Source organism: Leptidea sinapis, chromosome 28 (assembly GCF_905404315.1).
Source record: "Leptidea sinapis chromosome 28, ilLepSina1.1, whole genome shotgun sequence".
Lineage (NCBI taxonomy): Eukaryota > Metazoa > Arthropoda > Insecta > Lepidoptera > Pieridae > Leptidea > Leptidea sinapis.
The window spans coordinates 3904835-3931881 of record NC_066292.1 but is presented as its reverse complement, the minus strand read 5'-3'; the positions used below and the strand labels follow the sequence as shown (position 1 = coordinate 3931881).

Sequence of the window (27047 nt, the reverse complement as noted above, 5' to 3'; positions counted from 1 at the left end):
TGTGAAGTTGTAGAAAAATGTTAGGTCTTAAAGAAGTTTTATTTGTTACCTGTGTAGGTACTCTGGTACACACACATATTTTTCTGAATAAACAAGAAAATACAAATTTCATGTTTAGAATTCCTGTTAATAAGAAAATATAAATACGCACATAATTCCTTTAATATAAATACTATTATACAAGTGCAAGAACGTCTCGAAAGCCTGTACATAAATAATCGAACAAATGTACTCTAAAATATGTTAATATGCTATTGAATCTGTATCTTTTTTATAATATTATCTGTGCTATTTACGCCAACATCACTGGTCACGTGACATGACGTTGTGGACGTGTCATTCGTAGATGGTTCGGTGGCTGCGTTGCGCAGGTTCATTATTATAATAGTCTGGTTGGAGAGCTTATATTGAACAAAAGTTGAATGGTTTTAATCGATTTGAACAGTGTATATTTTAGTTAGTATATTAAAAACACAATAAATCAAAATGGGGAGTGAGTATTACCTATATTTCTCTTTATTTTTCAATTTAAATTCGACACTTATTTCGGCTGTTCAGTATATAGATGGATATTTTTTTATTTTCTTCTTGAAAACAGTGAATAATAACAATTTTTCTTTACAGTAAAATTCCTTGAAGTTATAAAACCGTTTTGCAGTATATTGCCAGAAATAGCGAAACCTGAGAGAAAGGTAAGTCTAAATTGAATTACATCTTGATCTATCTACCTGCATAATATAAGTATCAGAACCAGAATTTTTGGCAATCATCAACTGAATTATTATTTGCTATTTACTGAAATATGTTTCACTAATGTTGATATTATATGTGAAGGTGTTAGGTGAAGTGAAAGTAACCTAATTACAGTTTTTGAGTTCCCTTTCCTAATGGAAAGTACCTTAAATACCTGGAATTAATAAAATATTTTTGTTTTGACAGATACAATTTAGAGAAAAAGTGCTATGGACAGCTATCACTCTATTTATCTTCTTAGTATGTTGCCAGGTAAGCAATATTGAAATATTAAAGAACATATTTTATATGGTACCAATATATTTAACATAAATAATTAATCAACAATAATTTACATTTCAGATTCCATTGTTTGGAATCATGTCCTCAGACAGTGCAGATCCCTTTTACTGGATAAGAGTCATTCTGGCTTCGAACCGAGGAACTCTGATGGAGCTTGGAATCTCACCAATTGTCACATCTGGTCTAATAATGCAACTGTTAGCAGGAGCTAAGATTATTGAAGTTGGAGATACACCCAAGGATAGAGCCTTGTTCAATGGAGCTCAAAAGTGTAAGTTACATGTCCGATTTATCAAAATGTCATATTTAAATTATATTAAATTTTTCAATTAAAGATCAATGCAATATGAAGCTTTTCGATATCAACAGTGTTTGGCATGGTGATCACAATTGGACAGGCAATAGTGTACGTGATGACCGGAATGTATGGAGAACCAAGTGAGATAGGAGCCGGCGTCTGTTTGCTCATCATCATTCAATTGTTTGTGGCCGGTCTCATTGTATTGTTACTTGATGAGTTGTTACAAAAAGGTTTGTTCTCATGATATTGTTTCTTTTTTAATTCATGATTTTTTTCTTTATTTATAAGCTTAGTATAGACAGCTTATATCTAAATTGCTTTATTGGTAAATGCATCATATATTTACCCCCTTATTCATAATGGTCCACTAACTTTAAACAGCCGCTTAGGAGTGTTTTTTCTCATTCTGACTTAGGTCAATAGAAGAATACAGAGTGAGAATTAGCAATGCTTTAAGTTAGCAGACTATTATGAATAAGGGGGTTAGTATTTATATTCTATTAATATTAAGATTTTTTCAAGAGCAATTGTTCAGGTTTTTACTACATTTCAACATAACAGCTTGAATTGTTAATAGTGTTAACACTTTTTTGCAGTAGAATACCTTGAGGTTCTAAAACCATTTTCCAGTATATTGCCAGAAATAGTGAAACCTAAGAGTATTTAGTATTAGAAACTTAGAACTAGAGAACTTCAAAATATATGTATTAGTTCTATTTTGTTATGAAGCTTTTCGTTATTTATTTATTTTAATTTACTTAGAGCATTAGATTGAACAAACAAAAACAACGAACAAAAACATATCAAATTAGAATAAGTATTTAAAAACATTTTCTAATTTATATGATCACAAACTAGGGGTCTATACCCCTATGTGGGGAAAAAATGATGTAATTTTGTTTGAAAAACTACATGAATAGTTAGCTTTTTACAACTTCAAACATCTGTTAGAAAAACCTGCCTCTATGATTTTTTACTATAATTAATTGGTGTTTAAAAATACTATAACAGCAACTGATATATCAAAGCTATCAATAGAAGTCTTAATATTTGGATTTATTCAAATAAGAAAATTAGAGGGTTCAGGCAAATTTTATGCAAGTATTATTATGATATATTATCTACTACTATATTGTCTACTAATCAAATTTAACATAGGTATTAAGAATTCAAAATATTTATTATGGATTTTACATTTACTGTAGTATATAAGACCATGCATCAATGGAAATAGTTATATTATTAGTCTGTCAATACTATTAGTTAATATGAGGTATCTATTTACCAAATAGATTTTATATAGATTTTGAGAATTATATATTAATGTATATTTTGTTTTCAGGATATGGTTTGGGCTCCGGTATCTCACTGTTCATTGCTACAAACATTTGTGAAACTATTGTGTGGAAAGCATTCTCGCCAGCCACAGTTAACACTGGTAAGAAAAACATTATTCATTGGAATGCTGCAAATAGTCATCAACAATGTTTTATCTTCTAATACCATCAATATTAATTCTAGGCCGAGGTACAGAATTTGAAGGTGCGGTGATAGCCTTGTTCCATCTGCTAGCAACCAGACCTGATAAAGTGAGAGCTCTTCGCGAAGCATTCTACCGACAGAACCTACCTAACCTCATGAATCTGCTGGCTACTGTGCTAGTCTTTGCTATAGTTATATACTTCCAGGTAACAATCTGACTTTGTAAAGTGTTTAAAGTTATTATTGCTTAGTTTATTAATCTGTATGCATGATGCATCTACTGTAGTCAATTACTAGTGGTTGTTATTAATTAATTTATATTAGAAATAAAATTCTCGTGTCATGGTTATAATTTTGAACTCCTCCGAAACATGACCAATTCTCATGAATTTTTGATTGGATATTGGGTAGGTCTGAGAATCGGACAACATCTATTTTTCATCCCCTTAATGTTAAGGGTTTTACACGAATTTTTTTTTTTAAATTTTTTTTACACTTTTTTTTTAGTTTGTTTGATTATGAATCGCGATACAAAAGAAACTGTTGATCGTAGATAAGTGAAAATTTAAAGTTGTATGTAGTTTTAATGCTGACTCATAATCAAAAAAAAATAAAAATTGTCGTTAACATTTAGGGGAATGACAAATAGATGTTGTCCGATTCTCATACCTACCCAACATGCACTCAAAATTTCATGAGAATCGGGCAAGCCGTTTCGAACAAGTTCAACTGCAAACACCGCGACATGAGAATTTTATATATTAGATGAAGTACATACAAAAATATGTTTAATGAATTTATATAAAAATAAAATATTATTTAATCCAAAACTTTTATAATATTTTTGGTATTAAATATTATAACAAATTAGTTTGTCAGCTCTCAGAATCCTATACAATGTTGCAGCATTTTTGATATAAAATATTTCATAAAATTTAATAAATACAAACAGTTGAAATATAAATTATTGTTTGTATTTTCTGATGAACTTAAGAGTAGTAATCTTCATAGAAGTTTGAGTGAAATTTGTAAAAAAAAAGCAGTTGTAAGGATTTCTCATAGAAGTGAAAACTTAAAACAATACAATGAACAGAACAATGTGTGTCGGGTCAGCTAGTTGTACCAAATATGATTACTTATAAATAAATCTTATTTAATGCTAATAGTCAAACACACAAGGTCAACTATAACTTTTTATGCTTAAAAATTAGTTCAGAGAGGTTTTCACTTGAAAATTTATTTATTTATTTACAGGGCTTCCGAGTAGATCTACCAATAAAGTCAGCTCGCTACAGAGGCCAGTACTCTTCATACCCAATCAAGTTGTTCTACACTTCTAATATACCCATCATTCTTCAATCCGCACTCGTCTCCAATCTTTATGTCATATCTCAGGTAAACATTCAGTTTGTTTTACTGATAATTGTAGTGTATTTAAATGTAGCGCTTCTTCTTTCAGCATTTGGATACTTGTATTATGTATTTTAAAAAGCTGTACAGTAAGAGTCACTCACTTAATTATTGTTATAGTTTCTTTTGCTATGCATGGAAACAGGCAGAATATCATCCTTATAACTAATGTGCAGTGGTCGAGGAAGTACTGCCTCAATACCTTTGTGAGCTACAGCTTTGAGAGCAGTGCCAGTGTAGTAAGAGGCATGTGAGATATTAAGTATATCTTAAGTAAGGTAGCCTAGGTGGGGAGGAGCTGTTAATTAGATTTTGATGAATTTTTTCAACCGTTTTTTACCCTTGGTGAGATTTCGCTCAGAATGTTCCCCCAACTAATCTTACTTGAGATGTTTCAATATGCGTTTATTTAATCTAAAAAAATTATGTGCTTGATTTTATCATTTAATGAAAAAACAATTAAAAATTTTTTTTTTTTAAACCTAAACTTAGTTATTTAGAAATACGTTATTTTTATTAAATTTGATTTGTTTAAATTAAGTTGTGTCGTAATATAAGATTACTCCCTCTCGCCCACTTGAGATAGAGTGAGATTCGGCTCGACTCCCCCCCTCTCCTCTAGTTAAGTAGTATTCAATTGTAGCCCAACTGACGACGTGACAGGTGAGTCATTAGATAAGTCCAGACTTGTTCCCATTTATAAAATGAACGCAGCTACGTCGTTTTCTGTCCGGCTGTCTAAACCGACACTTAATTATTTAGAACTACGTTTTTTTTTATTTAATTCGTTTCGTTTACTATAAGTTGACGCGCAATATAACACTCCCACCTCTCCCCCACTTCCACTCCCCGGTGAGTCATCAGGTGCATTGTTTGTTGTCTGTCCGGCTATCGAAACCTAAACCTAACTATTTAGAAATACGTTTTTTAATTCATTTTGTTTTGTTAACCGTATTAGTCAATTGACGTCCTACTGACAACGATTTATTTATTTATTTAAGATGTACCAACTATAACTCAACTTAATATTAACAATTGATTTGCACTTACATACTAGTTCTAGGTTGGTTATTCTAATTAGGTACATTCAGCATTTTAATTATGAAAAAAATTAAGTAACTTAGTAATAAATCTTAATTCTAGAAACTATACAATGTAAATAATTATAAAGTGGTAAGTGTGGAATTACAAAAAATCAACGATCAGGCGAGTCATCAGATTCAGCCACTCGCTCACTGATGTTCCGTTGCCTTGTGTCAGATGCTGGCGGTCAAGTTCAGCGGCAACCTGTTCGTGAACCTGCTGGGGACGTGGGCCGACGTGGGAGGTGGTGGGCCTGCGCGGGCCTACCCTGTGGGTGGCCTGTGCTACTACTTCAGTCCGCCCGAGTCGCTCGCGCACATCGCTCACGACCCGCTGCACGCGCTGCTCTACGTCGTCTTCATGCTGGGCTCCTGCGCCTTCTTCTCTAAGACCTGGATCGATGTCTCCGGCTCCTCGGCCAAAGACGTGAGTCACCTTCTTTTAATGAAAATAGGGGTCGAGACGAGCGGGACGTTCAGCTGATGGTAATTGATACGCCATATCCATCACAAAGCAGTGCCGCTCAGGATTCTTGAAAAACCGAAAAATTCTTAGTGGCACTACAATTGCGCTCGTCACATTGAGACATAAGATATTAAGTCTTATTTGCCCAGTAATTTCACTAGCTACGGCGCCCTTCAGACCGAAACACAGTAATGTTCACACATTGCTGCTTCACGGTAGAAATAGGCGCCGTTGTGGTACCCATAATCTAGCCGGCATCCTGTGCAAAGGAGTCACCCCAATCGTACCCACCTCACTTAATACAATTTCTCATTCTCAGTGTGACTGCTAAATTGGATCGTGAGTAAGTGACTCAACTGCTATTTTCTACCGGTATAAATACCTAGAACACAGCCACAGAATACATATAACAAATAGATGTTTCCTTAATCTATCTTAGTATAGGGGAAACAATGTCAATGTAATAAATTAACATCTAAGGCCTATTATAATGTGAATGATTATTTGATTGATAAAGATGGTTGTTGGAATTAATGTTCTTAATTTCGTTAATGAATATTGTTATTGTAACTTTTGTACTTCATCCAGACTTGCGCTAAATAACTTATTAAGTTTTACAGTGAATAAAGATTTTTTGACTTTGACTATGTCTTTACAACCCATTAATGTTAATGTGTCAAAATCAATAATTATAGTATCAGCGCTCTTCAACAACCTCCCCTAATAAGTATCAGAATGTGGTCATCTGGAAGGCAAAGCCAATATGGCTTCGAAGAAGCTGGGCGTCATAAACAGGTCACGGCAATACTTCAAGCCGGCCCACATTCTAGCGCTTTACAAAGCGCAGGTATGGCCACTTAGGAGTATTCCTGTCATCTCTGGTCTGGTGTACCCCAGTATCAGCTAGAACCATTTAACCTTGTGCAACACAGCTGCTTGAATAGTCGGGGATTCAGTGTTCTGTGAACGGCTCGATCACCAAGAGTTGCTTAGATACGTCGCTTAATTGTGTGTTTGAGCTGATTCCTGCCGCCGAATTCAACATTCGCACGACCCGCCGCAAATTAGGATATCATCTCCACTATCACGATGTGTAGCGTTCCTTCATGGAGCAGTTTCAAGGAACTTTCTTACACATTCGTGATTCAACTAAGCTGTGGAATGAGCTTCCTTGTGCGGTGTTTCCGGGACTATATGACATGGGTACCTTCAAAATGAGCGCGCATATGGTACCTTTCTAATATGTCGACAACAATAATAAGTTGGCAAAACAGTTTTACAAATTTTCCATGTGTTTATGTATTAACAGTACGTTCCAAACAATTGAGTTTAATTAATACTTGCGAAGATATTCAATAATGTTTTTTGACAACCAGGTTGCAAAGCAGCTCAAGGAGCAGCAGATGGTGATGCGTGGACACAGAGACAACTCCATGATCCACGAGCTGAACCGCTACATCCCGACTGCAGCCGCTTTCGGTGGACTCTGCATCGGAGCTCTCTCAGTGCTCGCTGACTTCCTCGGAGCTATCGGCTCGGGCACGGGTATCCTGCTAGCTGTCACCATCATCTACCAGTACTTCGAGATCTTCGTAAAGGAACAAGCTGAGATGGGCGGCGTGAGCACACTCTTGTTCTAAGAACTTACTAAGTTTTGCTGTGATACACGCGTTTGTTCGTAACTACGGATTTAAACATTTCTAAAGTTTCTATAGATTATTTAAATAAGCGATTGTGTCATAGCAAACCCTGGAGCGAGAGAAGCGATGTGCGAATTACTCTAGGTCTAATGTGTTGTGTGTGCGGCGACGTGTGGGTTATGTGCTATTTATATCAGATGGACTTTATAATAAATGGTTTACAAGTACAGAGCTTTTATTTGAGAACTCCTAATTGAACTTTGTTACAACAGAACTATAGTTTGTATATTGTGAGGTATCCAACACTATTATTAGTCAGTTACTCTGAAGAAAAATCGTAATGCTCGCTATATTTTTAATAATCAATAAAAATGTTTTGATTAATTAGTTTAAATAAAGGTTAAGTACAGATTAAGAATTGTTTTATTTATCACCGAATGTTATTGTGCTGGGCAGAATTGATTTTTAAACCAGCTATGAAGTGATCCCTTATTAGAATAGTTACACCATAGTTTTATTGATAAGGATGTAAATATTATAGCGATATGATAGAAGAAAAAAACTAAATATATGATTGCATAATTTTATTCCATCTATAAGTTTGAAATACAGAAAACAATTGGAAAACGATTAGCCTAACAATATAATGAATTAATTAAATATTTTAACAAATTAATCGAAGATAGTATGGTAACAAATATATTTACATAACTTGACCAGAAATATACATCAAACACTGATACTGTAAATATTATTGGTTGAAATATTTTCAATTTAAAAGGGTAAATTTAAAGTTATTGATATTTCTGATCAAGCTATTTCTCTGCATTCAATATAAGTTGGCTACATAAAGTGCCCTAAAATAACCCATTCCGACCATTATGGCACAATAATAATTTTTCTAAACATCAATAGGCACTTAAAGGTTTCCCATGGAATATTTTCCAGCTCACCTCTTTGATATTCGGAACAGAAATCAGCTTATTGAGATAAATTAAGTAACGATAGATATTATATTTGTACATAATATCTACCAAATATATATCTTAAGGCATTCGCGTGTGCGATAAAAATTATATAAAACCTGCATGTATCGATAGTAATTCATGAATAAAATAGTTAATATTATGGTTTACAATAAAAATATCTGCCCCAGTAAATAATTATGACTGAGTACTAAGTTGTGGGTTATCATTAAACACTATTAAGATACCTACTTCCTAATAATTTATGTTTATTGGTTCAATATAATATAGAAATAGGTTATAATAGTCCAAGCACTACTGAAATATTACATCTATCCCTGATTATACAAAGCTGTATTATACTAATTATTTTAATATGAGGATTATTATATTTTATAAGAAAACAATAGCCAATAAGGTGAATGTGGAAATATTTATTGGAAAATTAAACAAATAAAAATAACAACGCAAGTATATAGAACACGGAGGACAAAATAATTGAAATATGAAAAAATAAGTTTTCAATTTCATGCCAGAATAAATTATAAACTTTTTACTCCCTAGTTCTACATTTTAGAGGAAACAATACAAGTCATAGATTACGAAAAATGAACTTCAAATAACAGACATCAAAAACGAAAATAGTAAACAAATTTCTAAAAAGTGATAGAATAATTAAATATAACAACAAAAAGCAGTCAACAGCTCCGGGCGCCAGGCAACAATCAGAGGAGTCAATACTTTACACTATCAACTAACAATTCACTAATTACATATTTATTTGTACATGCATAACCCTTAACATTTACATAACCGAAATAGCTTTAACACAGTATTTAGAATAGTTTAATGTGATGTAATACAGTGTTGTCACTAATGGTACCCTACAATAATTTAGTTAATTAGCAACTAGCAAAAGATATCATGAGCTCTCTATGGTAGGTGGTATTTAGTTATATTAACTCAAGTCGGGAGCAGAAGTAATTCCGGACATCACTACATCTCTTTGTTTGTTAACACCTGCCACCTCACACATCTTGAAAAGTTCCCCGTAAAAGGCAGGAGGCTCTCCATAATTATTTCTGCTCCTCAACCATAGTTTAGAATTCCAATATTACATACTTAATTAAGCTTACAATTATGGAAAGAATCTAAGCAGTAGTTCCAATCTCTTCCTGTTCGGGGGTGGGTATAGGTTTAGTTGGAGTTGCATACGGCAATGTTTTCATTTTGCGAGCCTCGCGTCTTTCCTTTTTCTGTTGCATCACCAGTTTAAGTTGTTCCAATTTACATTTAGTCTTTGTATTCTCTATAGCAAAAGTCCTAGCTGTTGTACATTTAGGACAGAGTTCCTTGAGGTCACCTTTAGCTTCACAGCTCTGGCACAATGGTGGATTCAATCTATTACACTGACAATCCTTGTTACATGTGCAAGACTTCCTGGAGCCGGACGGTAAGTGACCGTTACACTGGCCACACGAGCATGACGCTTGAATGCAGATCGGACATTTCTTGTTGTCACCTGAACCCAAGTTTATACTCGTGTGTGGGCAAGTGTGTTTCACTTCTTTCTGAAATTTTAATATTTGGAAAAAATTATTATTAAATTTTTAATCTAACATTGTTCTCAAATCTCTCTTCTTGCTATTATAATTAATTATAAATACATCATTTGTTAGAGCAAATGTAAAACATGAGTTGACTGGTTTCCAATGGAAACGGTATTTATTGTAATAGTCTAAGAGCCATTAAAGATCAACCTTCACCGCAGATGAGACTTATTTTTTATCAAAATATATCATTTACAAATATGCCTATGATAACTTGCCTATCAAAAAGTGCTCACAGCTATTTTTAATTCAATTAATTTTCTTTCATGACCTTAACTCTTTTGATAACCGAATGAATTTTATCTCAGCTGATAGTTTTTAACACACAGAATATGCCTGCCTACTCATTTCTGTGTTAATGGCTATCTGGCAAGCAGATGTGAACAGGTAAGTCAATATAATAATATTGACACACTTTTTACACAAATTATCTTGCCCCAAGTTAAACATATATAGCCTGTGTTAAGGGTTACAAGACAACCATATATTTAATACAATATACTTACTTAAACATACGTAAATTCATATAAACATACATAAATACATTGTAACTTCCATGACTCGGAAACAAACATCCATATTCATCATATAAATGCTTGCACCTACCGGGATTCGAACCAGCTTAGTAGGTAGGATCGCTAACCACTCGGCTATACAGGTCGCAAATAGCAATATAGGTAATTACACCGATCTGCTAATCAATCGAAATTGATATCAAAGGTTAGATATTTTAATTACAAAACGAATCATATAGGCTTGCCTGAAAAAAGTACGTTTTCATAAAATATGATTGCCAAGCTAAAAACTTTTTCAGTCAGGTAGTGTGCAGCTGCTATGTTGTGTCCTGTTTTACCACATCAACCTCGGACGCTCTACTTTCTCTCTCGCACCTATCTAATAGTACTCTCTCTAAAAAGTTGGCTTGGCAATAATATTTTATGTACGATTTTGAAGTTATACTTCTTTAGGGGCGTTATGAAAAAAATATGAGAGTGAAATTTTAAGATGCGCGCGCATCACTGTAACACAAAAGTAACACCAAGTTGGTTCCTAAAATTTCCTGACGTTTGCGACATTAGTCATTTTTTTTTTGTTTTTTCGTCCATTATTAAGACCGGCAAAAAGTTCAAGCCCATACAGACGTATTCATTATTTAATAAATAATTTTCAAAGCCATATTTGCAAGATTTTTACAAAATTGTTATTTCTATAAACGTTGAATAGCACGAGGAATAAATCATTTTAATGCTTTTTGCTTCGTTAGGCAAAAGAAGTATAAATTCTTGCGTGCATACATAAGTATACACACTTTTTTTTGCAAGCAAATGTATCATGCAATGAAAGAATGTACACATGCTGCAATGTATCAGGAAAATTAACACTTTGTAATAATCGTTTCGGAATTCAACACGTGCACGAAACGAACACTGCGTGGAGTGAGGAAAAGGCACTCTGCTTGATAGATGCGTATACAGAGTTTGTGAAATTTTGTGAAACAAGCAAAATGAAAACTAATTAAAAAAAAATCTTAAACAAATGCTTAGTCGGATATCGCCAAGTTGATGTCAATGACGGAATTAAAATGCAACAACAAAAATTGTTAGTCTTCTTCATACCGTCGCGAAAAGTAGAAGGAAAAAAAATCAAAGGTGTTGGCGGCAGAATGGAGAAACAAACATACGCGGGAAGTTCGTAGTGAAGGCGTGGTATGCGCTCGCTATGCGTCTACGCTTGCAGCGAATATGCAATAAAAGGTGCATGCATGCAAAGAATGATACATTTCACGTTACATTTCTGTACGCACCTTTAGAACTAAAAGTCTGTTAAAATCCTTCTCCGAAATCCTATACAGAAACAATTTTATCGCGAGCATAGAAGATTCCCGCTAGGATTGTTTCGCCTATCAAAGACCTGAATCTTGTTACTTATTGTCGGTATAGGACATGCCCTAAGAGGCAATCCCTAAAGTTACAGAGTGACTAGATTAGCGGCCGTTTACAATAACGTATCTCTAGTCACGGATACATTGCTCTCACCGTTTAATGACAAGATCTTATCTATCCATAGTTATGTCAAATATAGTTATAGTCCAATGCTATCTGTCAATAGGTTATTGAAATGTAAGTAAGCGTAAAAGGATAGATTTGTCTACCTCTAGTAAGTTAAAACTAGGTAAGAAAGGTTATTGAAAACGGCGGTAAATGCCAAAGTGTACGCTCGTAGAACCAAAGAAACTTCAGAAGTGCTAGAAAAAGTGCAACATAGTCATTCTGCCTGAGTCATGGTCACCAAACCTTGGAGGATGAGAGTGCCTTATATCAAAGAGTCACAAAGAAACATTTTTGTGAAAAATGGGGGAGAAGACATCAGACAAAGTATCGTGTCGTGAAACCTTAGCTATGAGCTTTTTTAAACATCCGCACACGGTCACAAGGTATGAACTACTCAAGCTTGGCTGGAACGTTCTGAACTTTATAAGAATAGCCCAGATCTGAACCCCTTAGACTACAAATTATGGTCAGTCTAACGGCCATTCCCAATATTCAGCCGATTTCTTACTTGAGATAAAAATCGTAACTATCGTTGACTTTTCTGTCCCAATAAACTTATCGACGGTAACTCACCTTATCCGTGCACGCTGTCTGTCAATGGGACGACGTATAGCTTACCAGCGATATAAAGTTTGTACGGAAATTGCAATTCACGCATCCAAATATAAGGCGATAAAAATGACCTATCGGGTATATTGGGACAGCTTCAGATTATTGACAGCTAAATACTGACAGTAGAAGGTAGTTATTTATCGCTATCTGTAGATAGTGTATTGGGAACGGCCGTTAGAAGACCTCGCCGACATCGAGTCGTTACTAAATTTCCCATTATATTGGTAGTCAGACACATTAAAATTTAAATTATTTTTTTTTGTTGATGAGACCTCCATAAATAAAGACCTCCATAAGGAGACAGATCGGATCCGGCGAACTACAGGCCTATTGCTATCACCTCCCTGCTCTCCAAAATCATGGAGAGCATAATTAGCCACCAGCTTTTAGTATACCTAGAGGGTCACCAGTTGATCAACGACCGACAGTACGGCTTTCGCCATGGTCGGTCGGCAGGTGATCTTCTGGTATACCTAACACATAGATGGGCGGCGGCTATTGAAAGCAAGGGGGAAGGCCTGGCAGTTAGCCTGGATATAGCGAAGGCCTTTGATCGTGTATGGCACAAGGCTCTCCTCTCAAAACTTCCATCATTTGGGCTTCCCGAGAGCTTGTGCAAGTGGACCTCCAGCTTCCTCACTGGGCGTAGCATACAGGTCGTTGTCGACGGATATTGCTCGAACCCGAAGCCCGTGAATGCTGGAGTGCCCCAAGGCTGTGTGCTATCTCCTACGCTGTTTCTTCTGCATATCAATGATATGTTGGACACCTCCAACATGCATTGCTATGCAGATGACAGCACTGGTGATGCCGTATACACGGGCCATGCAGGTCTCTCTCGGGAAATCGTCGACCAGTGCCGGGAGAAACTTGTGTCTTCTATCGAGTCCTCTCTCGAGAAGGTCGCGGAATGGGGTAAATTGAACCTTGTCCAATTTAACCCAAAGAAGACTCAAGTTTGCGCGTTTACCACTAAAAAAACCCCATTTGTCGTATCACCGCTCTTCGAGAACACTTCTCTTAAAGTCGCGCCTAGTATCGGAATACTGGGTCTCGAAATCTCGAGCGATTGCCAATTCCGTGGCCATCTGGAGGGCAAAGCCAAATTGGCTTCGAAGAAGCTGGGCGTCATCAATAGAGCACGGCAATACTTCAAGCCGGCCCACATTCTAGCGCTCTACAAAGCGCAGGTCCGGCCACACATGGAGTATTGCTGTCATCTCTGGTCTGGTGCACCCCAGTATCTGCTCGATCCATTTGACCGCGTGCAACGTAGAGCAGCTCGAATTGTCGGGGACTCAGTGCTCTGTGAACGGCTGGATCACTTGGCGTTGCGTAGAGACGTCGCTTCATTGTGTGTCTTCTACCGCATTTATCACGGGGAGTGTTCCGAAGAGCTGTTTAACCTGATTCCTGCCGCCGAATTTCACCATCGCACGACACGCCACAAGTTAGGATATCATCCCCACCATCTGGATGTGTGGCGGTCCTCCACAGTGCGGTTTTCAAGAAGCTTTCTCCCGCGTACTACAAAGCTGTGGAATGAGCTTCCTTGTGCGGTGTTTCCGGGACGATACGACATGGGTACCTTCAAAAAAAGCGCGTACACCTTCCTTAAAGGCCGGCAACGCTCTTGTGATTCTTCTGGTGTTGCAAGAGATTGTGGGCGGCGGTGATCACTTAACACCAGGTGACCCGTACGCTCGTTTGTCCTCCTATTCCATAAAAAAAAATACATAATATAAGTTTTAATGTAATAACGTCATAAGAAAATAAATTAATTTTATGAATATAAATGTAAATAGGCATTTACCAAACGAATAGATTTTTAAAAAGTAATTTACGTAAATTCTCTTAGATATTATTATTCCTACAAAAACATAACGTGCACACAATTTATTTGGCCAGTTCTACATACCGGTATCAGCGGTGGTGTAGCACACAGCAAATCATTCAAAATGTGAATTATTGTGGATATATCCCTTTTCGGTCTGCCAAATCTGTAACAAAATTTTGTAAAAGTTACTAACAATAATACATTTTAAATTAGTTTTTCTAATTTGAAAAGCATATATTTTTGTTAAAAACTTTGAACACATGTGATGAAACTGGTTTTATTGCGATTACGATGTGCTCGATTTTATTATATTTTTATGGATGGACACTCGGTCATGAAAATATGATGATAAAAAAAAGGCAATGTACTCTAAGAATTCTCGCCGCGGTTGTTTTTGAATACGTTTCGATAGAAAGGTACCTCAACTTGGTACCATGGGCCATAACTTCAAATTAATATTAGGATGGTATACAAAAAACACTTCCGTTACAATTTATAAGACCCGTTATATGTTACGCGAAGACAGAAAACGCTTACTTTGCGATATATGCTTAGAACGCGCTCTGGTCATTGTAAAATATTTACATCGTGAAAAAACGTATTTTAACGCCCACAGCGCGTTATGGGAATCACAGAACAACCACAACGTCTCGTAGTTATATTCCAACAATGAAGAAAAGCCTTGCCATGAAATGTATTGAGCGCGATTCGCAATTTTGGATTCTACAGCCGACCTCTCGGAAATCTGTTCGGTACATATCTATCCTACTCTTAGAATTGTTTCCGAAGTTATTAAAAGCAACGTCCTTAATTAATCCACCACTTACTTACTTAACACCCAAACACTATTTGCTAGCATGTCCTATATCAACTTCAGAAACTTACTAAAATGAATTGTTGTACTCAACTTTTACAGCTTTTCTTTATAGCCACAACGCGTTGTGCTCGTATAAGTAGTATGAAAGCCACGACACGATTTCCGCTATGTGGTCTTTCTGTGACTGAGACAGGGTCGTGGGTTGTATTTTATTTAAGCGTGTTCGGTCTTTGAGTAGAACACATATTAATCGTCCTATTGAAGAACATTCTCAAGGCCGATTTATTAAATAGAAACTTGCCCAATCATTCTTAGTTTTTAAACAAAATAAAAAACTAAATGGTAGCTTTAAACGACTCCGTGAGACTTCTGTACTGATAAATACAGTTGGGAGTTGAAGCTATTGTGTGATCGATAAAAAAATACTGAAGATAGAGTTGACCGGCATTTCAATAAATCACTATCTATACGTGAAGGTAAACATTAGTTATTACTATAATATATATTGTTATACTCTTAATAGTGATTTTCATTATTATAATACTAGAAATAAGGAATTGCTTGTAACTAATTCTAGTAGGCTTCATAAGATACATAATAGCTTTAAGGGTAAATGTATACACTTCTATAATAAAGTCCCAGCCACTGTTCAGGCATTATCTATAAATAAATTTAAATGTTTTATAAAAAAATGGCTCTGTTGTACATCCTATTACTCCACTGCTGAATATCTAAATGAACGGACAGCCTGGGACTAGATTGTGATTATTTTATAGCGATAGAATTGACTGTACAATATTGTATATTTTTATTGAAAAGAGCGCAAAAAAAGAATGCTAGAGAGTTTCTTGCGCCGCTTCTTCTCTCTCAGAGCGCCATTTGTTTCCGAAGCGGTAGTAGTATCTGGTAGTTATTAGTCCACATATTATAACGAACGACGCGGACTTCGAAAAAGGACTAACGAACGCAAGAGAGAGGGCGCAAAGAAAAGGGAGACCCTTTCGCTGCATGTAGTTCCTTCCACATTAAAGTAATGGGGTTACTGTAGTTGTACATAGCAATGTGCTGATAAGATGAGTTACCGTCGGTTAGTTTATAAGGATAGAAAAGTAAATGATAGTTACAATTTTTTATCTCAAGTAGGCCACAACCGGAGATGACTGAATATATATACACTGTTGCAAAACTATTTTTATCTAAACGATGGGTAACTGTTCACATGGAGAATAACAAAAAATAAATTGGACATGTAATTAATATTATGAATTTTTATATCTTTATATTTTGGACACCACACCCTTATACAGTGATGGTTTTCTAGTTTTAAAGTTTACTTTTAAATAGAATAAATAATTAATGTTAACTATGGGATGTAATTGGCCTGAAATAAAAGAATTATTATTATTATAAACACTAACTGCCTGTGATGCTATAAATCATTGGTGCGAGAGGAATCGAAGCATGTGGAGGTTACCACTTAATATATTCACATTAAAGAAACTTCGTATTGGCAAAACTATGGTATGGTAACAAACAATTCTGAGGGCACAGAATAAGGAGGGGTGGTACAGAAGTTTCACTTAGACCTTTAAAAACAGCTATTTAAACTGCATGCTAATAAGATTAAAGTTAAAATATACTCAATTCACAGATGAGGTCGACTCATAATACATTAGTTTACACATTACAACTAACTCAGAACTAATGCATGTGGAAAAGATGTCAAGTGAGGTCAATAACCAATCTATGCCAGATCCTATTCCAGATTCAGTCAAAGCTTCCTCCTTACTCGCATGATGACAGAAGATAGTTAGGTTTTTATACCAGTGGGAAGTTCCTTTAATAATATAAATAATAAAGATAATGGGTACCACAACGGCGCCTATTTCTGCAGTGAAGCAGTAATGTGTATACATTACTGTGTTTCTGTCTGAAGGGTGTTGTAGCTAGTGAAATTACTGGGCAAATGAGACTTAACATCTTTTGTCTCAAGGCGACGAGCGCAACTGTAGTGCCGCTCAGATTTTTTTTTCAAAAATCCGGAGCGGCACTGCATTGTAATGGACATTGTGTATCAAATACCATCAGCTGAACATCCTGCTTGTCTCATTCCTTACTGTCATAAAAAAAGGTAGGTATGTTTATGATTTTTTGTCTAAAACTACTGACTATCTTACATTAATTAATTATTTCTTTACCTCTCAGCAGTGTGCACATATCAGACAATCTCAGTTAATTAAAATTATGTGTTATTATTTATTTTTATGCTCCTTGTTGTTTGAGTAAACTTATTCTCCAGTGAACAATAAAAACATAACAATGAAAATAAATATATACATATGACTGGACTGAAAGCAGCATGGGCAGTATTAAAATTGACAACTAAGTAAAAGACTGTCAAAATATCTGCACATCAGTAGGTCAGTATTCATACCTAGTGCAGAGTGACACACAACTGGTGAGACAAACCCGAGACTGCTGAGACTGAAGTTTAAATGTCTCATGTACCCGTGATCACATAACAAGTGCAATACCTAGTGACCTAGACAAACACAGCACCTACAGTTACTGCTACTATTAATGTAAAGAGAAATAGTGACATAGTTGTATCGTTAAGGTACAGATTATTGAGTTTCCAAGAAATTCTACAATTTCACAACTGTGGCAAATAACCAAGATAGCACAATATAAAAGAAATTATCACCTGTCTTGCAAAGCAGGGTTAAGTGTTCCGGAAAATGTCCCCGAATAGATTCCTCGTCCATGATGTTTCATTGATTCAATCACAGCACCTGGGCTAATTTTTGACCTAACAGATTGTTCCAATGTTTTAAGATCTATCTTCTTTGTCAATACTTCCTTCGATAATTTTCTCAACTTATGAGTGAGACTTCGGGAAGCTTCCTTAAGGGCTTTGGAATCTATAACAGGGTTTTCTTCAGAGTTTTGTTGCGAAGTTGATGGTATAGCACTGATATCAGTCTGGCTGCTGGCTGCAAGTTTTTTGGTAGAATTAGTTGATTGGGCCTCTGCCTTTGAGGTAGATGGTTGTGGTAGAGTTGAGTCTAAATTTGATTGGCTTAAACTTTTCTTATTTTTGTTCACTGTATTGATGAACGCCTTTTGCTTATTCTGTCCAATAGGATGTTTAAACTTTGATGTTTTGTGTAGTAAATACTGAAAACGTTTATTTTTTGATATTTCACTAATGCTCTGGAACGGTGGCAATGACCCCGGAGTAGACTCATGTGTTCCATGGCTGGTTGTGGCCAAATTTGATATTTCTCTATCCATCATTGTTTCATCCTGATCGGTAAATAAACCTTTGTCAACGGCATTGTTAAATAAATTTTCCATAGGGTATTCGTCTATTGTACTCTCAGTAAGGAAAGAGCTTTGTTCAGCAAAGTGTTCACCATCATCATCACTGACTGATCCAGTTGTCTGTGTGTCTGGTGATACTTTTTTGTCACATGAAGCACTAGTTGAGGGTGCTACATCATTTGTTGATTTATTAGAAAGTAGGTCTAACAAACTGTTTTTCACAGAGTTGGCAATTGCCTTAACATCCTGGTTATCAGAGGTAGAATGTAGGGGACTAGATACTAAGTTTGATAGTGATTTGATTGGAGACTGTTCACTTTCAACAGATGTGTCAGTCAAATCTGAGAGTGTACAATTGGAGGAACTTAACACATCTTCTTTATCTGGACTTGAGTCAACCTTTTGTGCATATTTCTCAGCTTCAGCCATTGTTCGATATAAGTCAAATGCGTTATGCAACAAATCCAAGTCTTGTTTGTCCAATCCGGAAGATATGCATAGGTCATCAACAGGGCCATTTTCATTTACAATGCCAGTATTATGACTACTACAAGGCATTTGAGAAATTACTGGTTCATCTGATGACTCTTCTTTGGAAACTTTAAGTGGTGTTGAAGTTTTTAATGAACGGTTGATACTTGATGATGCTGAGCTAGAGTTCAGGGTTGAAAGTTGCAACTGTATCAACATCATATGATCACCCAGCCTCATTGTAAGGTTTAAAGGTGATCTTCCACTTAGAAAGTCATTCACTTGGTTATCATTTAGTGTTTCCAATGCTTGCATCACTGAGTTCTCAGATCTTTGACTCTGAAAATAAATTAAGTAAAAGTAATTTCAAACATACTTGAAACTGATAAAGTTACTGATTACTTGATTATTGTTATGAAACACGTGATTATCATGGGACATTAGAGACTTGCGAAATTACATGACGTAGAACTACTCACCAGGAGACCAGTCTCAACACTCGGAAGTAATATAATGCGTGATCCATCTAATAGACCATTCTCTTCTAGAGTTCCATCTATTAGTTGTCTGAAAATAGCAAAACAATTTTTAGATAATAAAGTCAAAGGACGCGGATGCGTCATCGAATCGACGCAACTTATTTCCGCGATACCTATGTTTAACAATAGATGATTGGCGTCAGATGCCCAGAACTTACCTTTCACGATATAATAAACATAATCGTTCTTTGGACACTTTCAATTTCCTTGACACAAGTTTTTTCAAATGATCAATAGAGTTTTTGCAGTTTACACTAATGGAGAAATTACCACCAGTCGTCGTTTGTATATTTAGCGTTATGTCTGACGAATGGGTTGAACCACACCCGAAAACTTCTGTTCCTGTCGCACGTTCCATTTTTTACTCACTAATAACACAAAAATTTACTAAATTTTATATTACACAAAGCTTAAGTTTCCCAGAAATTAAATATATTCTACAGTACGACAAAAAGAACAGGGTCACACGCTAGACCCCAGTTTTGATGTGGCCGTCAGTTTGACCAATCTCTTTCGCTTATTTCCCGTTATTTTTTTTCTGTAACAGCTGATGTGAAGCGCTGCTGCGATATATTCCGTTTAACAGAATGGGATTAAAAATTATTTTTAAATTGTACCTGTAAATATATTTATATACTTGAAAGATATGTCGTAGTTTCCCTAGAAAACTCATAAAGTTAGTTGAATGGTTTAGGTGTTTAGTTGCAAATAAGGTTTAAATATCACATCTTTGTGTTTCTAACTATCTAGAAATAATTTTCTTCGTGCTTAGGAACTTAAACGTCAATTTGTTACAGATTAAATATGACGCATCAATAACGCGGTAAGGCTTAAATTTTTCAGATCGATATGTTTTGTATCTCCGATAAATAATTGAGATTTAGCTTTGAATATATAATTTAATGTTACAAATAATTGAAAAACTAAGAAATTTTATTTAAAAAAAAATAGCTCGAATTCGTTTATAGGCACATCTATCCAAAGCTTACCATTCGAACATCGCAATAGTTCGATCGCGCGTGAAATCAGATATTGCAACTGTAAGAAGCGATTGCCTACAGCGATTGTCTAGGCCTACAGCTCTCTTATGCGAATCAAAATCAATTTAAAAGCCTCTGTTTCAATAATAAATAATTTCTAGTCAAAGTAGAGGAGAAGATTGTTTACATCATAGACATACTACTCGCGTATAGAAGAATTGATAACCCGATATTGCGTGATCAATAATTAACTGACAATGTGTGTGTCAGATTTTTAACGGCCGTTCCCAATATACTATCTACAGATAGAGATAAATTACTACCTTATACTGTTAGTAAGTAGCTGTCAATAATCTGAAGCTGTCCCAATATAACAGATTACGGCCGTTTTCAATAACGTATCTATCCTTAGTTTAACTTACTAGAGGTAGACAAATCTATCTTTCTACGCTTACTTACATTTCAATAACCTATTGACATAAAGCATTGGACTATAGCTATATTGGACATAACTATGGATAGATAAGATCTTGTCATTAAACTGTGACAGCAATGTATCCGTAACTAGAGATACGTTATTGAAAACGGCAGTTAGTCATTCTTATCGCCTTATATTAGGACGCGTGAATTGCAATTTCCATACAAACTTCTATCGCCGGTAAGCTATACGTCGTCCCATTGTGACACCGTGTGCTGATAAGATGAGTTACCGTCGGTTAGTTTATAAGGATAGAAAAGTAAATGATAGTTACAATTTTTTAAGTAGGCCACAACCGGAGATGACTGAATATTGGGATTAACGTCGAAAAAAAAGCCATCAGTTAACCTCCATTTTTAGCAATGCACGCACCCTAAAGCAAAGTGACTAACAAATCGCAAGGGTAAGATGTAGGTGTCATCACACTAAAGTAATAAACCTGGCCTGTTGCCATGCTTTACCTAACAGCAATCTAGACGCATAAATTATCTAGGGGCTAAATATTCAATTCAATAATAAAAATAATAAAAAGCTAACGCCAAGCGCGACTGACTCAAAAAGTCAGATCAAAAAGTCAGTTTCCAATTATTCTCAAAATAAGAGAAACTTTGAAAGAGTGCTATGAACTCAATATTAACATAGTTCTAGCATGGATTCCAGGTCACATGGGCATCTCTGGTAATGAAAATGCAGATGACCGTGCTAGATCAGCTGCTCATTCAGGTTCCTTTCAGTACTCTGAAATTTTCACTCATGACTTGTGCTCTACCCTGAAACCCAAGATGTGTGAGAGTTGGTCAAACATTGGGCAAGTTTCCAAAACTTCTAAAGGAAAATTTTATGGAGAACTCCAACCAGAAATTCCTGAAAAACCTTGGTTCTCAAAATGTAGGATACATAAAAAAACAATAATCTCAACTATATGCCGCTTACGTTTAAACCACGCCTGCACTCCAGTTTTACTTTTTAAACTTAGAATAAGGGATCATTCCATATGTGATTGTGGCCTTGATGAGGGAAACATGGATCATTTGTTCTTTAGTTGTCCCTTAATGCAATCTTCTCTGTACAATTATATACCAGCTGAAGTCCCCCGTCCAACCTCCATTAAATGTCTACACTCCTTTTGTAAATATATTAAAATAAATAAGGTTAAGTTGTAAATATCATTAAGTACTTATACTAATTAATAATTTAAGTATTTATTTGTGTACATCATAGTCTAACAGCATGTATATTATTTGTTTCAGTTATTATAAGAAAATATAAGTTTAAGTAATCTTAACACCGATCATTACCGTTAAACTTAGGAGACACATACTCAAAGCTTGGCAGTCTACTTTAACGTGATTCTGGCAAATATGTGGTGTGTCTTCCACAGAAGCCACAGTAGGAAGAATAGAAACTTGGCCTGTTGCCATGCTTTACCTAACAGCAATCTAGACGTTTAAATTATCTAGGGGTTTATGTAATATTCAAAATACTAAGGAGCTAACTAGTCAATCAAAATCGGTTAAAGTAACAATTTATTCGTTTTTTTTTATGGACGAGGAGGACAAATGAATTGAAGCGAGCGTTGCCGCCCTTATAGAGCCGCTTACCGTGCTGCGTCTTTCGGTTCGCCACGTATTCGGTTTGCTTTCGCTATTCTATGTGACTAGATACAAACGATACTAGACATAACTAAATGAAAACACTTCGGTTCGCTGTCTGTTTGACAATAGCTTAATTGACGTGCTCTTAGGTCGAGATGAACCCACCATAATACCATGAATGGTTAGGCCGTAGTAAACTACGGCCTAAACTACTGTAAACAGTGCTCGTGGTATTTCGCTAGGGACCACGCCATTTTGTGTGACATATCACATTATGCAGTATTGCGCCTCCGGGTAAATTTATATTTTACTTTGAGAGTATTAGGTGAGTCACTCAAGCTTGAACACATGGTCAAATATGATGTCAAACGATTACAAAGCGAATGTATCTGCCTAACAAACAGACTTGGAACAGGTAATTTATAGTAGGTACGTATCAGATCTTCGAACTATACAGTAAAAACAGAAATTAGGTACATTTAAAAGGCATTCCTCTGAATAAATTCATAGTATATTTTACGATCACTGTACAAAATTATTAGTAGATATCGTTTTATTTTATAAATTGTATTTTTTTAAGAGCGCAACAGAAGAATACTGGAAGATTTTCTTGCGTCTTTTCTCCTCCATTAACCATTCCTACAGTTTAATCCTTCATTATTATTTATCCAAATGTTGTAATTATTATGCTTTGTCTTCAATCAGTACCACACGTGCGTTACCTCCACACGAGGCACCCCAGGAGATGTTGACTCGTCAAATTTGGCGAGTTGATTGAAGTTGAGCGAGTCGATTGAAGTCAAAACTTACGGAATTTCCCCTCAATAATAAACACATAATTTCAATAATTATGGATTTCCGCAAATATGCCTAGTTCAATTAATTTTACCTTAATTAATGCTACGCTAAAAATGGTAAAATTTTAAGACGAGAGGAACCTACAAAATGTAAGTTCTCAATAACAAGCTCATTAAATATTAAATGTACAAGCAATGTACGTCTTCGAAAAATTCTAGCAATACTATGATTCCTCTAGTATTTCAAGAAGAAGACAGCATGGACAATGGTGACCAATTACCATCCTCAATATCAAATAATAATGTTCAAACGAGCTTAATAAATCTTTGATTGAAACGTAATTACGTTATTTAAATAATTTACTGAATCTTTCAATATCCGGCGAAAGCTAGCCCCGTGAGAAGAATATACAAGAAATTAAATGGACACAATTTACCAGACTCCTTTGTACACGAAGCCGGCTAGATTATGGGTACCACAACGGCGCCTATTTCTGCCGTGAAGCAGTAATGTGTAAGCATTACTGTGTTTCGGTCTGAAGGGCGCCGTAGCTAGTGAAATTACTGGGCAAATGAGACTTATCATCTTATGTCTCAAGGTGACGAGCGCAATTGTAGTGCCACTCAGAATTTTTGGTCGGCACTGCATTGTAATGGATAGGGCGTATGAATTACCATCAGCTGAACGTCGTGCCCGTCTCGTCCCTTATTTTCATTAAAAAAAACACTCATTTTAACTAAATATGAAAGAGTGATAAAACCAGCTCTCCTCTTGCTTATTATTAAAAAGGAAAATGCAATAAAACATGACGTATCAAATGTCCTAAACCATCTTTATTGAACCAACACCTTACATTGTATCAATTTTATAATAATTATTTTACAAAGACCTATCACAGCAACTTTTGCATAATATAAATCAGTAAATAAAGTAAGAAGAAAAATCTGTCAGTCGTAGGACAGTACGCCAGAAGTGATAACTTCTTAGCTTCACAAATGTGTTAACATTATTTATGGGTTTTAATGAAATATTTTTACTGTTTTACGTTAAATATTTAAGTTTTACATAAAAAGGAATAATTATTTTCTATATACATACAAACAAAATTCGTTAATTTTGTTTTTCAATCTATTTCACCAATAATAAAAACAATTCTCGCATTATTATCATCAAACTCGAGAACTCATATAATATACGGTTAGTAATAAAAGAAACAAGTAATTTTGGTTCAATTTTCAAATTTCTATCAAACTTCTAATGCGAGACATTAACAAGATGACACGAACTCATAATTTCATTCTCCCCTACCAAACACCGCACAAGTTTTCACTTCAAAAATCTATAAGTAGAACATCTTCTCGACCAATTAAAATAATTTTGTTTAAATCTGCCCAATAATTGTAATTTATTTTAGAAAGTCTTTGGAGACTGCCCATTGAAGTGAAAACTAAGTAAATCATGAATTGTGTTGTCAAGCTATTAGATTATTATTTTTCAAATATTTTGGCTTATAAAGAAAATGATGAATTAAAACTTTATACATTGATCATAAACACTAATAATAATAATTTTGCATGAATTGTTTTATATAACAGTAGAAAGTACCATCATATAGTATATAAAATATATATTTAGTATATAGTGAAATATATATTACATACTTATAGTGTAATAAAAATTTTATTTACCTATTGCGCTATCGTACACAATTATTGCAATTATTTTACACAAAAAAGTTTATACTTCAGAATTACTACAATTTTTTTACACATAATCTTTGTATAATATAACTAGCCGTTCCCGCCCGCTTCGCTGGAAGAATTTTAAAAGGAAATAAATAAAAACAATAAAAAAAATAACCAGCTAGGATAAATTTCGCATCGAATGGTGGTAGTTTCATGTCGATACGACCAGTGGTTTAGGCGTGATTGAGCCTCAAACAAAGACCATTTTCATTATATATATATAATGTATATTAATAAAGCACAGAGGTATACCTATGTACATATATACAAAGTATTCATATAGCCATGGGAAGCCTGCAGTGATGACGAAGATGTTCCGCTTATTTAGGGCCGCTCACTCCAAGTGATTTGATTTAGGCGTCATAAAATTAAATACTAAACATTTATCACAAGCGATAAATAAATAATTCAATATAAATATCAAGTATCTTTAACTCACACATTTTAATACTTGAAGACAAGACACATAATTAAACAGACAATACGTTTATTTGAATTTGAACTGAACCAGATATGAGGTAACAAAAGTTCTAATAAAGATTAAGAATAAACTTATAAACAATTTGTTATGTTTTTAAAGTGATAACCCTCACTTCTGGGATTAATTACACAAATAAAACTGAAAACAAAATTTTATGAACGATGCGGGATTCTATAAACGATACCTCACTCGAACGGTTGGCTCAGTTGGAAAGAGCGCTCGCACAGAACACGAGAGGTCGCGGGTTCGAGTCCCGCATCGTTCATAAAATTTTGTTTTCAGTTTTATTTGTGTAATAGATTTATAAATAATAATATTTGTGTTATAATAGATACATATCTGCATGTATCAACTATAATTGCGTGTCAATATAATATAGAAGCATGTCGTTGAGAAATGACTTGTCTTGGAAATGTACAATTGATTAATTATAATCACGATAAATTTTGCGGTAAAGAAATTGTATTGTATTAGAAAAAAAAAATCAACACATTCAGTGAACAATTTAAAATATTCATAGTAAAGGTCTCAAATATAAGTTAAAAATGTTCAATTTAAGTTTTAAACAAACATATTGTATATTATTATTATCAATAATGCAGATGTGATGTGAATAAAAATATTCTAGGGAAAAAATCTAATAATATGAGTATAAGAATCATACATTTATAGTAAATAATAGATATTTAGTAATACCACAAATAACATGAATAATTTAAGTAAAATAATATATTTATCTATTCAGATCCACAAATACATCAACAACCTTTCAACTTTCCAATCGCAAGTGTTTGAATCATGAATTTGTAATTCTATCTGTCAATCTTAATGCCCAATCCCATATTAAAGGTATTAAAAACAAACTATCATTTTCATACATATACCAATCGAATAATAATCATTGACAGAAAAAAAATACCAAAATGTGTCATAGCGCCATCTATGGAACATATTGTTTTTTTTTTAATCTTAGGCTGAGATCTATAGTGTGTACTTAGAGTTTGCTCACACTTAAGTTCAACTTAGCTGAATGACAGCATCACATAATCTTTGATTTCGTTTTGCTTTCCATTTGACAGCTGAAATTATATTGAGCTTAAGTTAAGACACAAAAAAAAACCACAGCTATTTCAACCGATAATCTCCTCTTAAATCAGCTCTTTATATACTTCAATCAGCTAAATTAAAATAAAAATCTCTCTACCTTGACGTTGGCCGAATCGTTGACATTTAGTCGACGGAGCCAGTTAATATAAAAAAAAAAAGACAGCCGAATACAGAGGTTTAGTTCGCATTTTATTACACTCAGCCAAGCTTTACGTAAGTAA

At 34.8% G+C, this 27047-nt stretch overlaps 2 protein-coding genes across 2 annotated transcripts; one reads left to right on the top strand and one right to left on the bottom strand.

Moving 5' to 3' along the window:
* The first annotated feature begins 326 nt into the window (after positions 1 to 326).
* Positions 327 to 7643, top strand: LOC126973106 (protein transport protein Sec61 subunit alpha). Its single transcript, XM_050820248.1, has 10 exons — positions 327 to 493; positions 625 to 692; positions 940 to 1005; positions 1096 to 1306; positions 1405 to 1566; positions 2679 to 2774; positions 2858 to 3024; positions 4073 to 4213; positions 5489 to 5737; positions 7153 to 7643. The coding sequence occupies exons 1-10, from the start codon at positions 487 to 489 to the stop codon at positions 7414 to 7416; spliced, it is 1431 nt and encodes a 476-aa protein (XP_050676205.1). The 5' UTR covers positions 327 to 486; the 3' UTR covers positions 7417 to 7643.
* A 342-nt stretch (positions 7644 to 7985) lies between these two features.
* LOC126973101 (midnolin homolog) lies at positions 7986 to 20137 on the bottom strand. The gene is made up of 5 exons (XM_050820242.1): positions 19801 to 20137; positions 19583 to 19670; positions 18013 to 19442; positions 14573 to 14654; positions 7986 to 9952 (listed from the first exon to the last, which is right to left on the bottom strand). The coding sequence occupies exons 1-5, from the start codon at positions 19998 to 20000 to the stop codon at positions 9533 to 9535; spliced, it is 2220 nt and encodes a 739-aa protein (XP_050676199.1). The 5' UTR covers positions 20001 to 20137; the 3' UTR covers positions 7986 to 9532.
* Positions 20138 to 27047: the final 6910 nt, after the last annotated feature.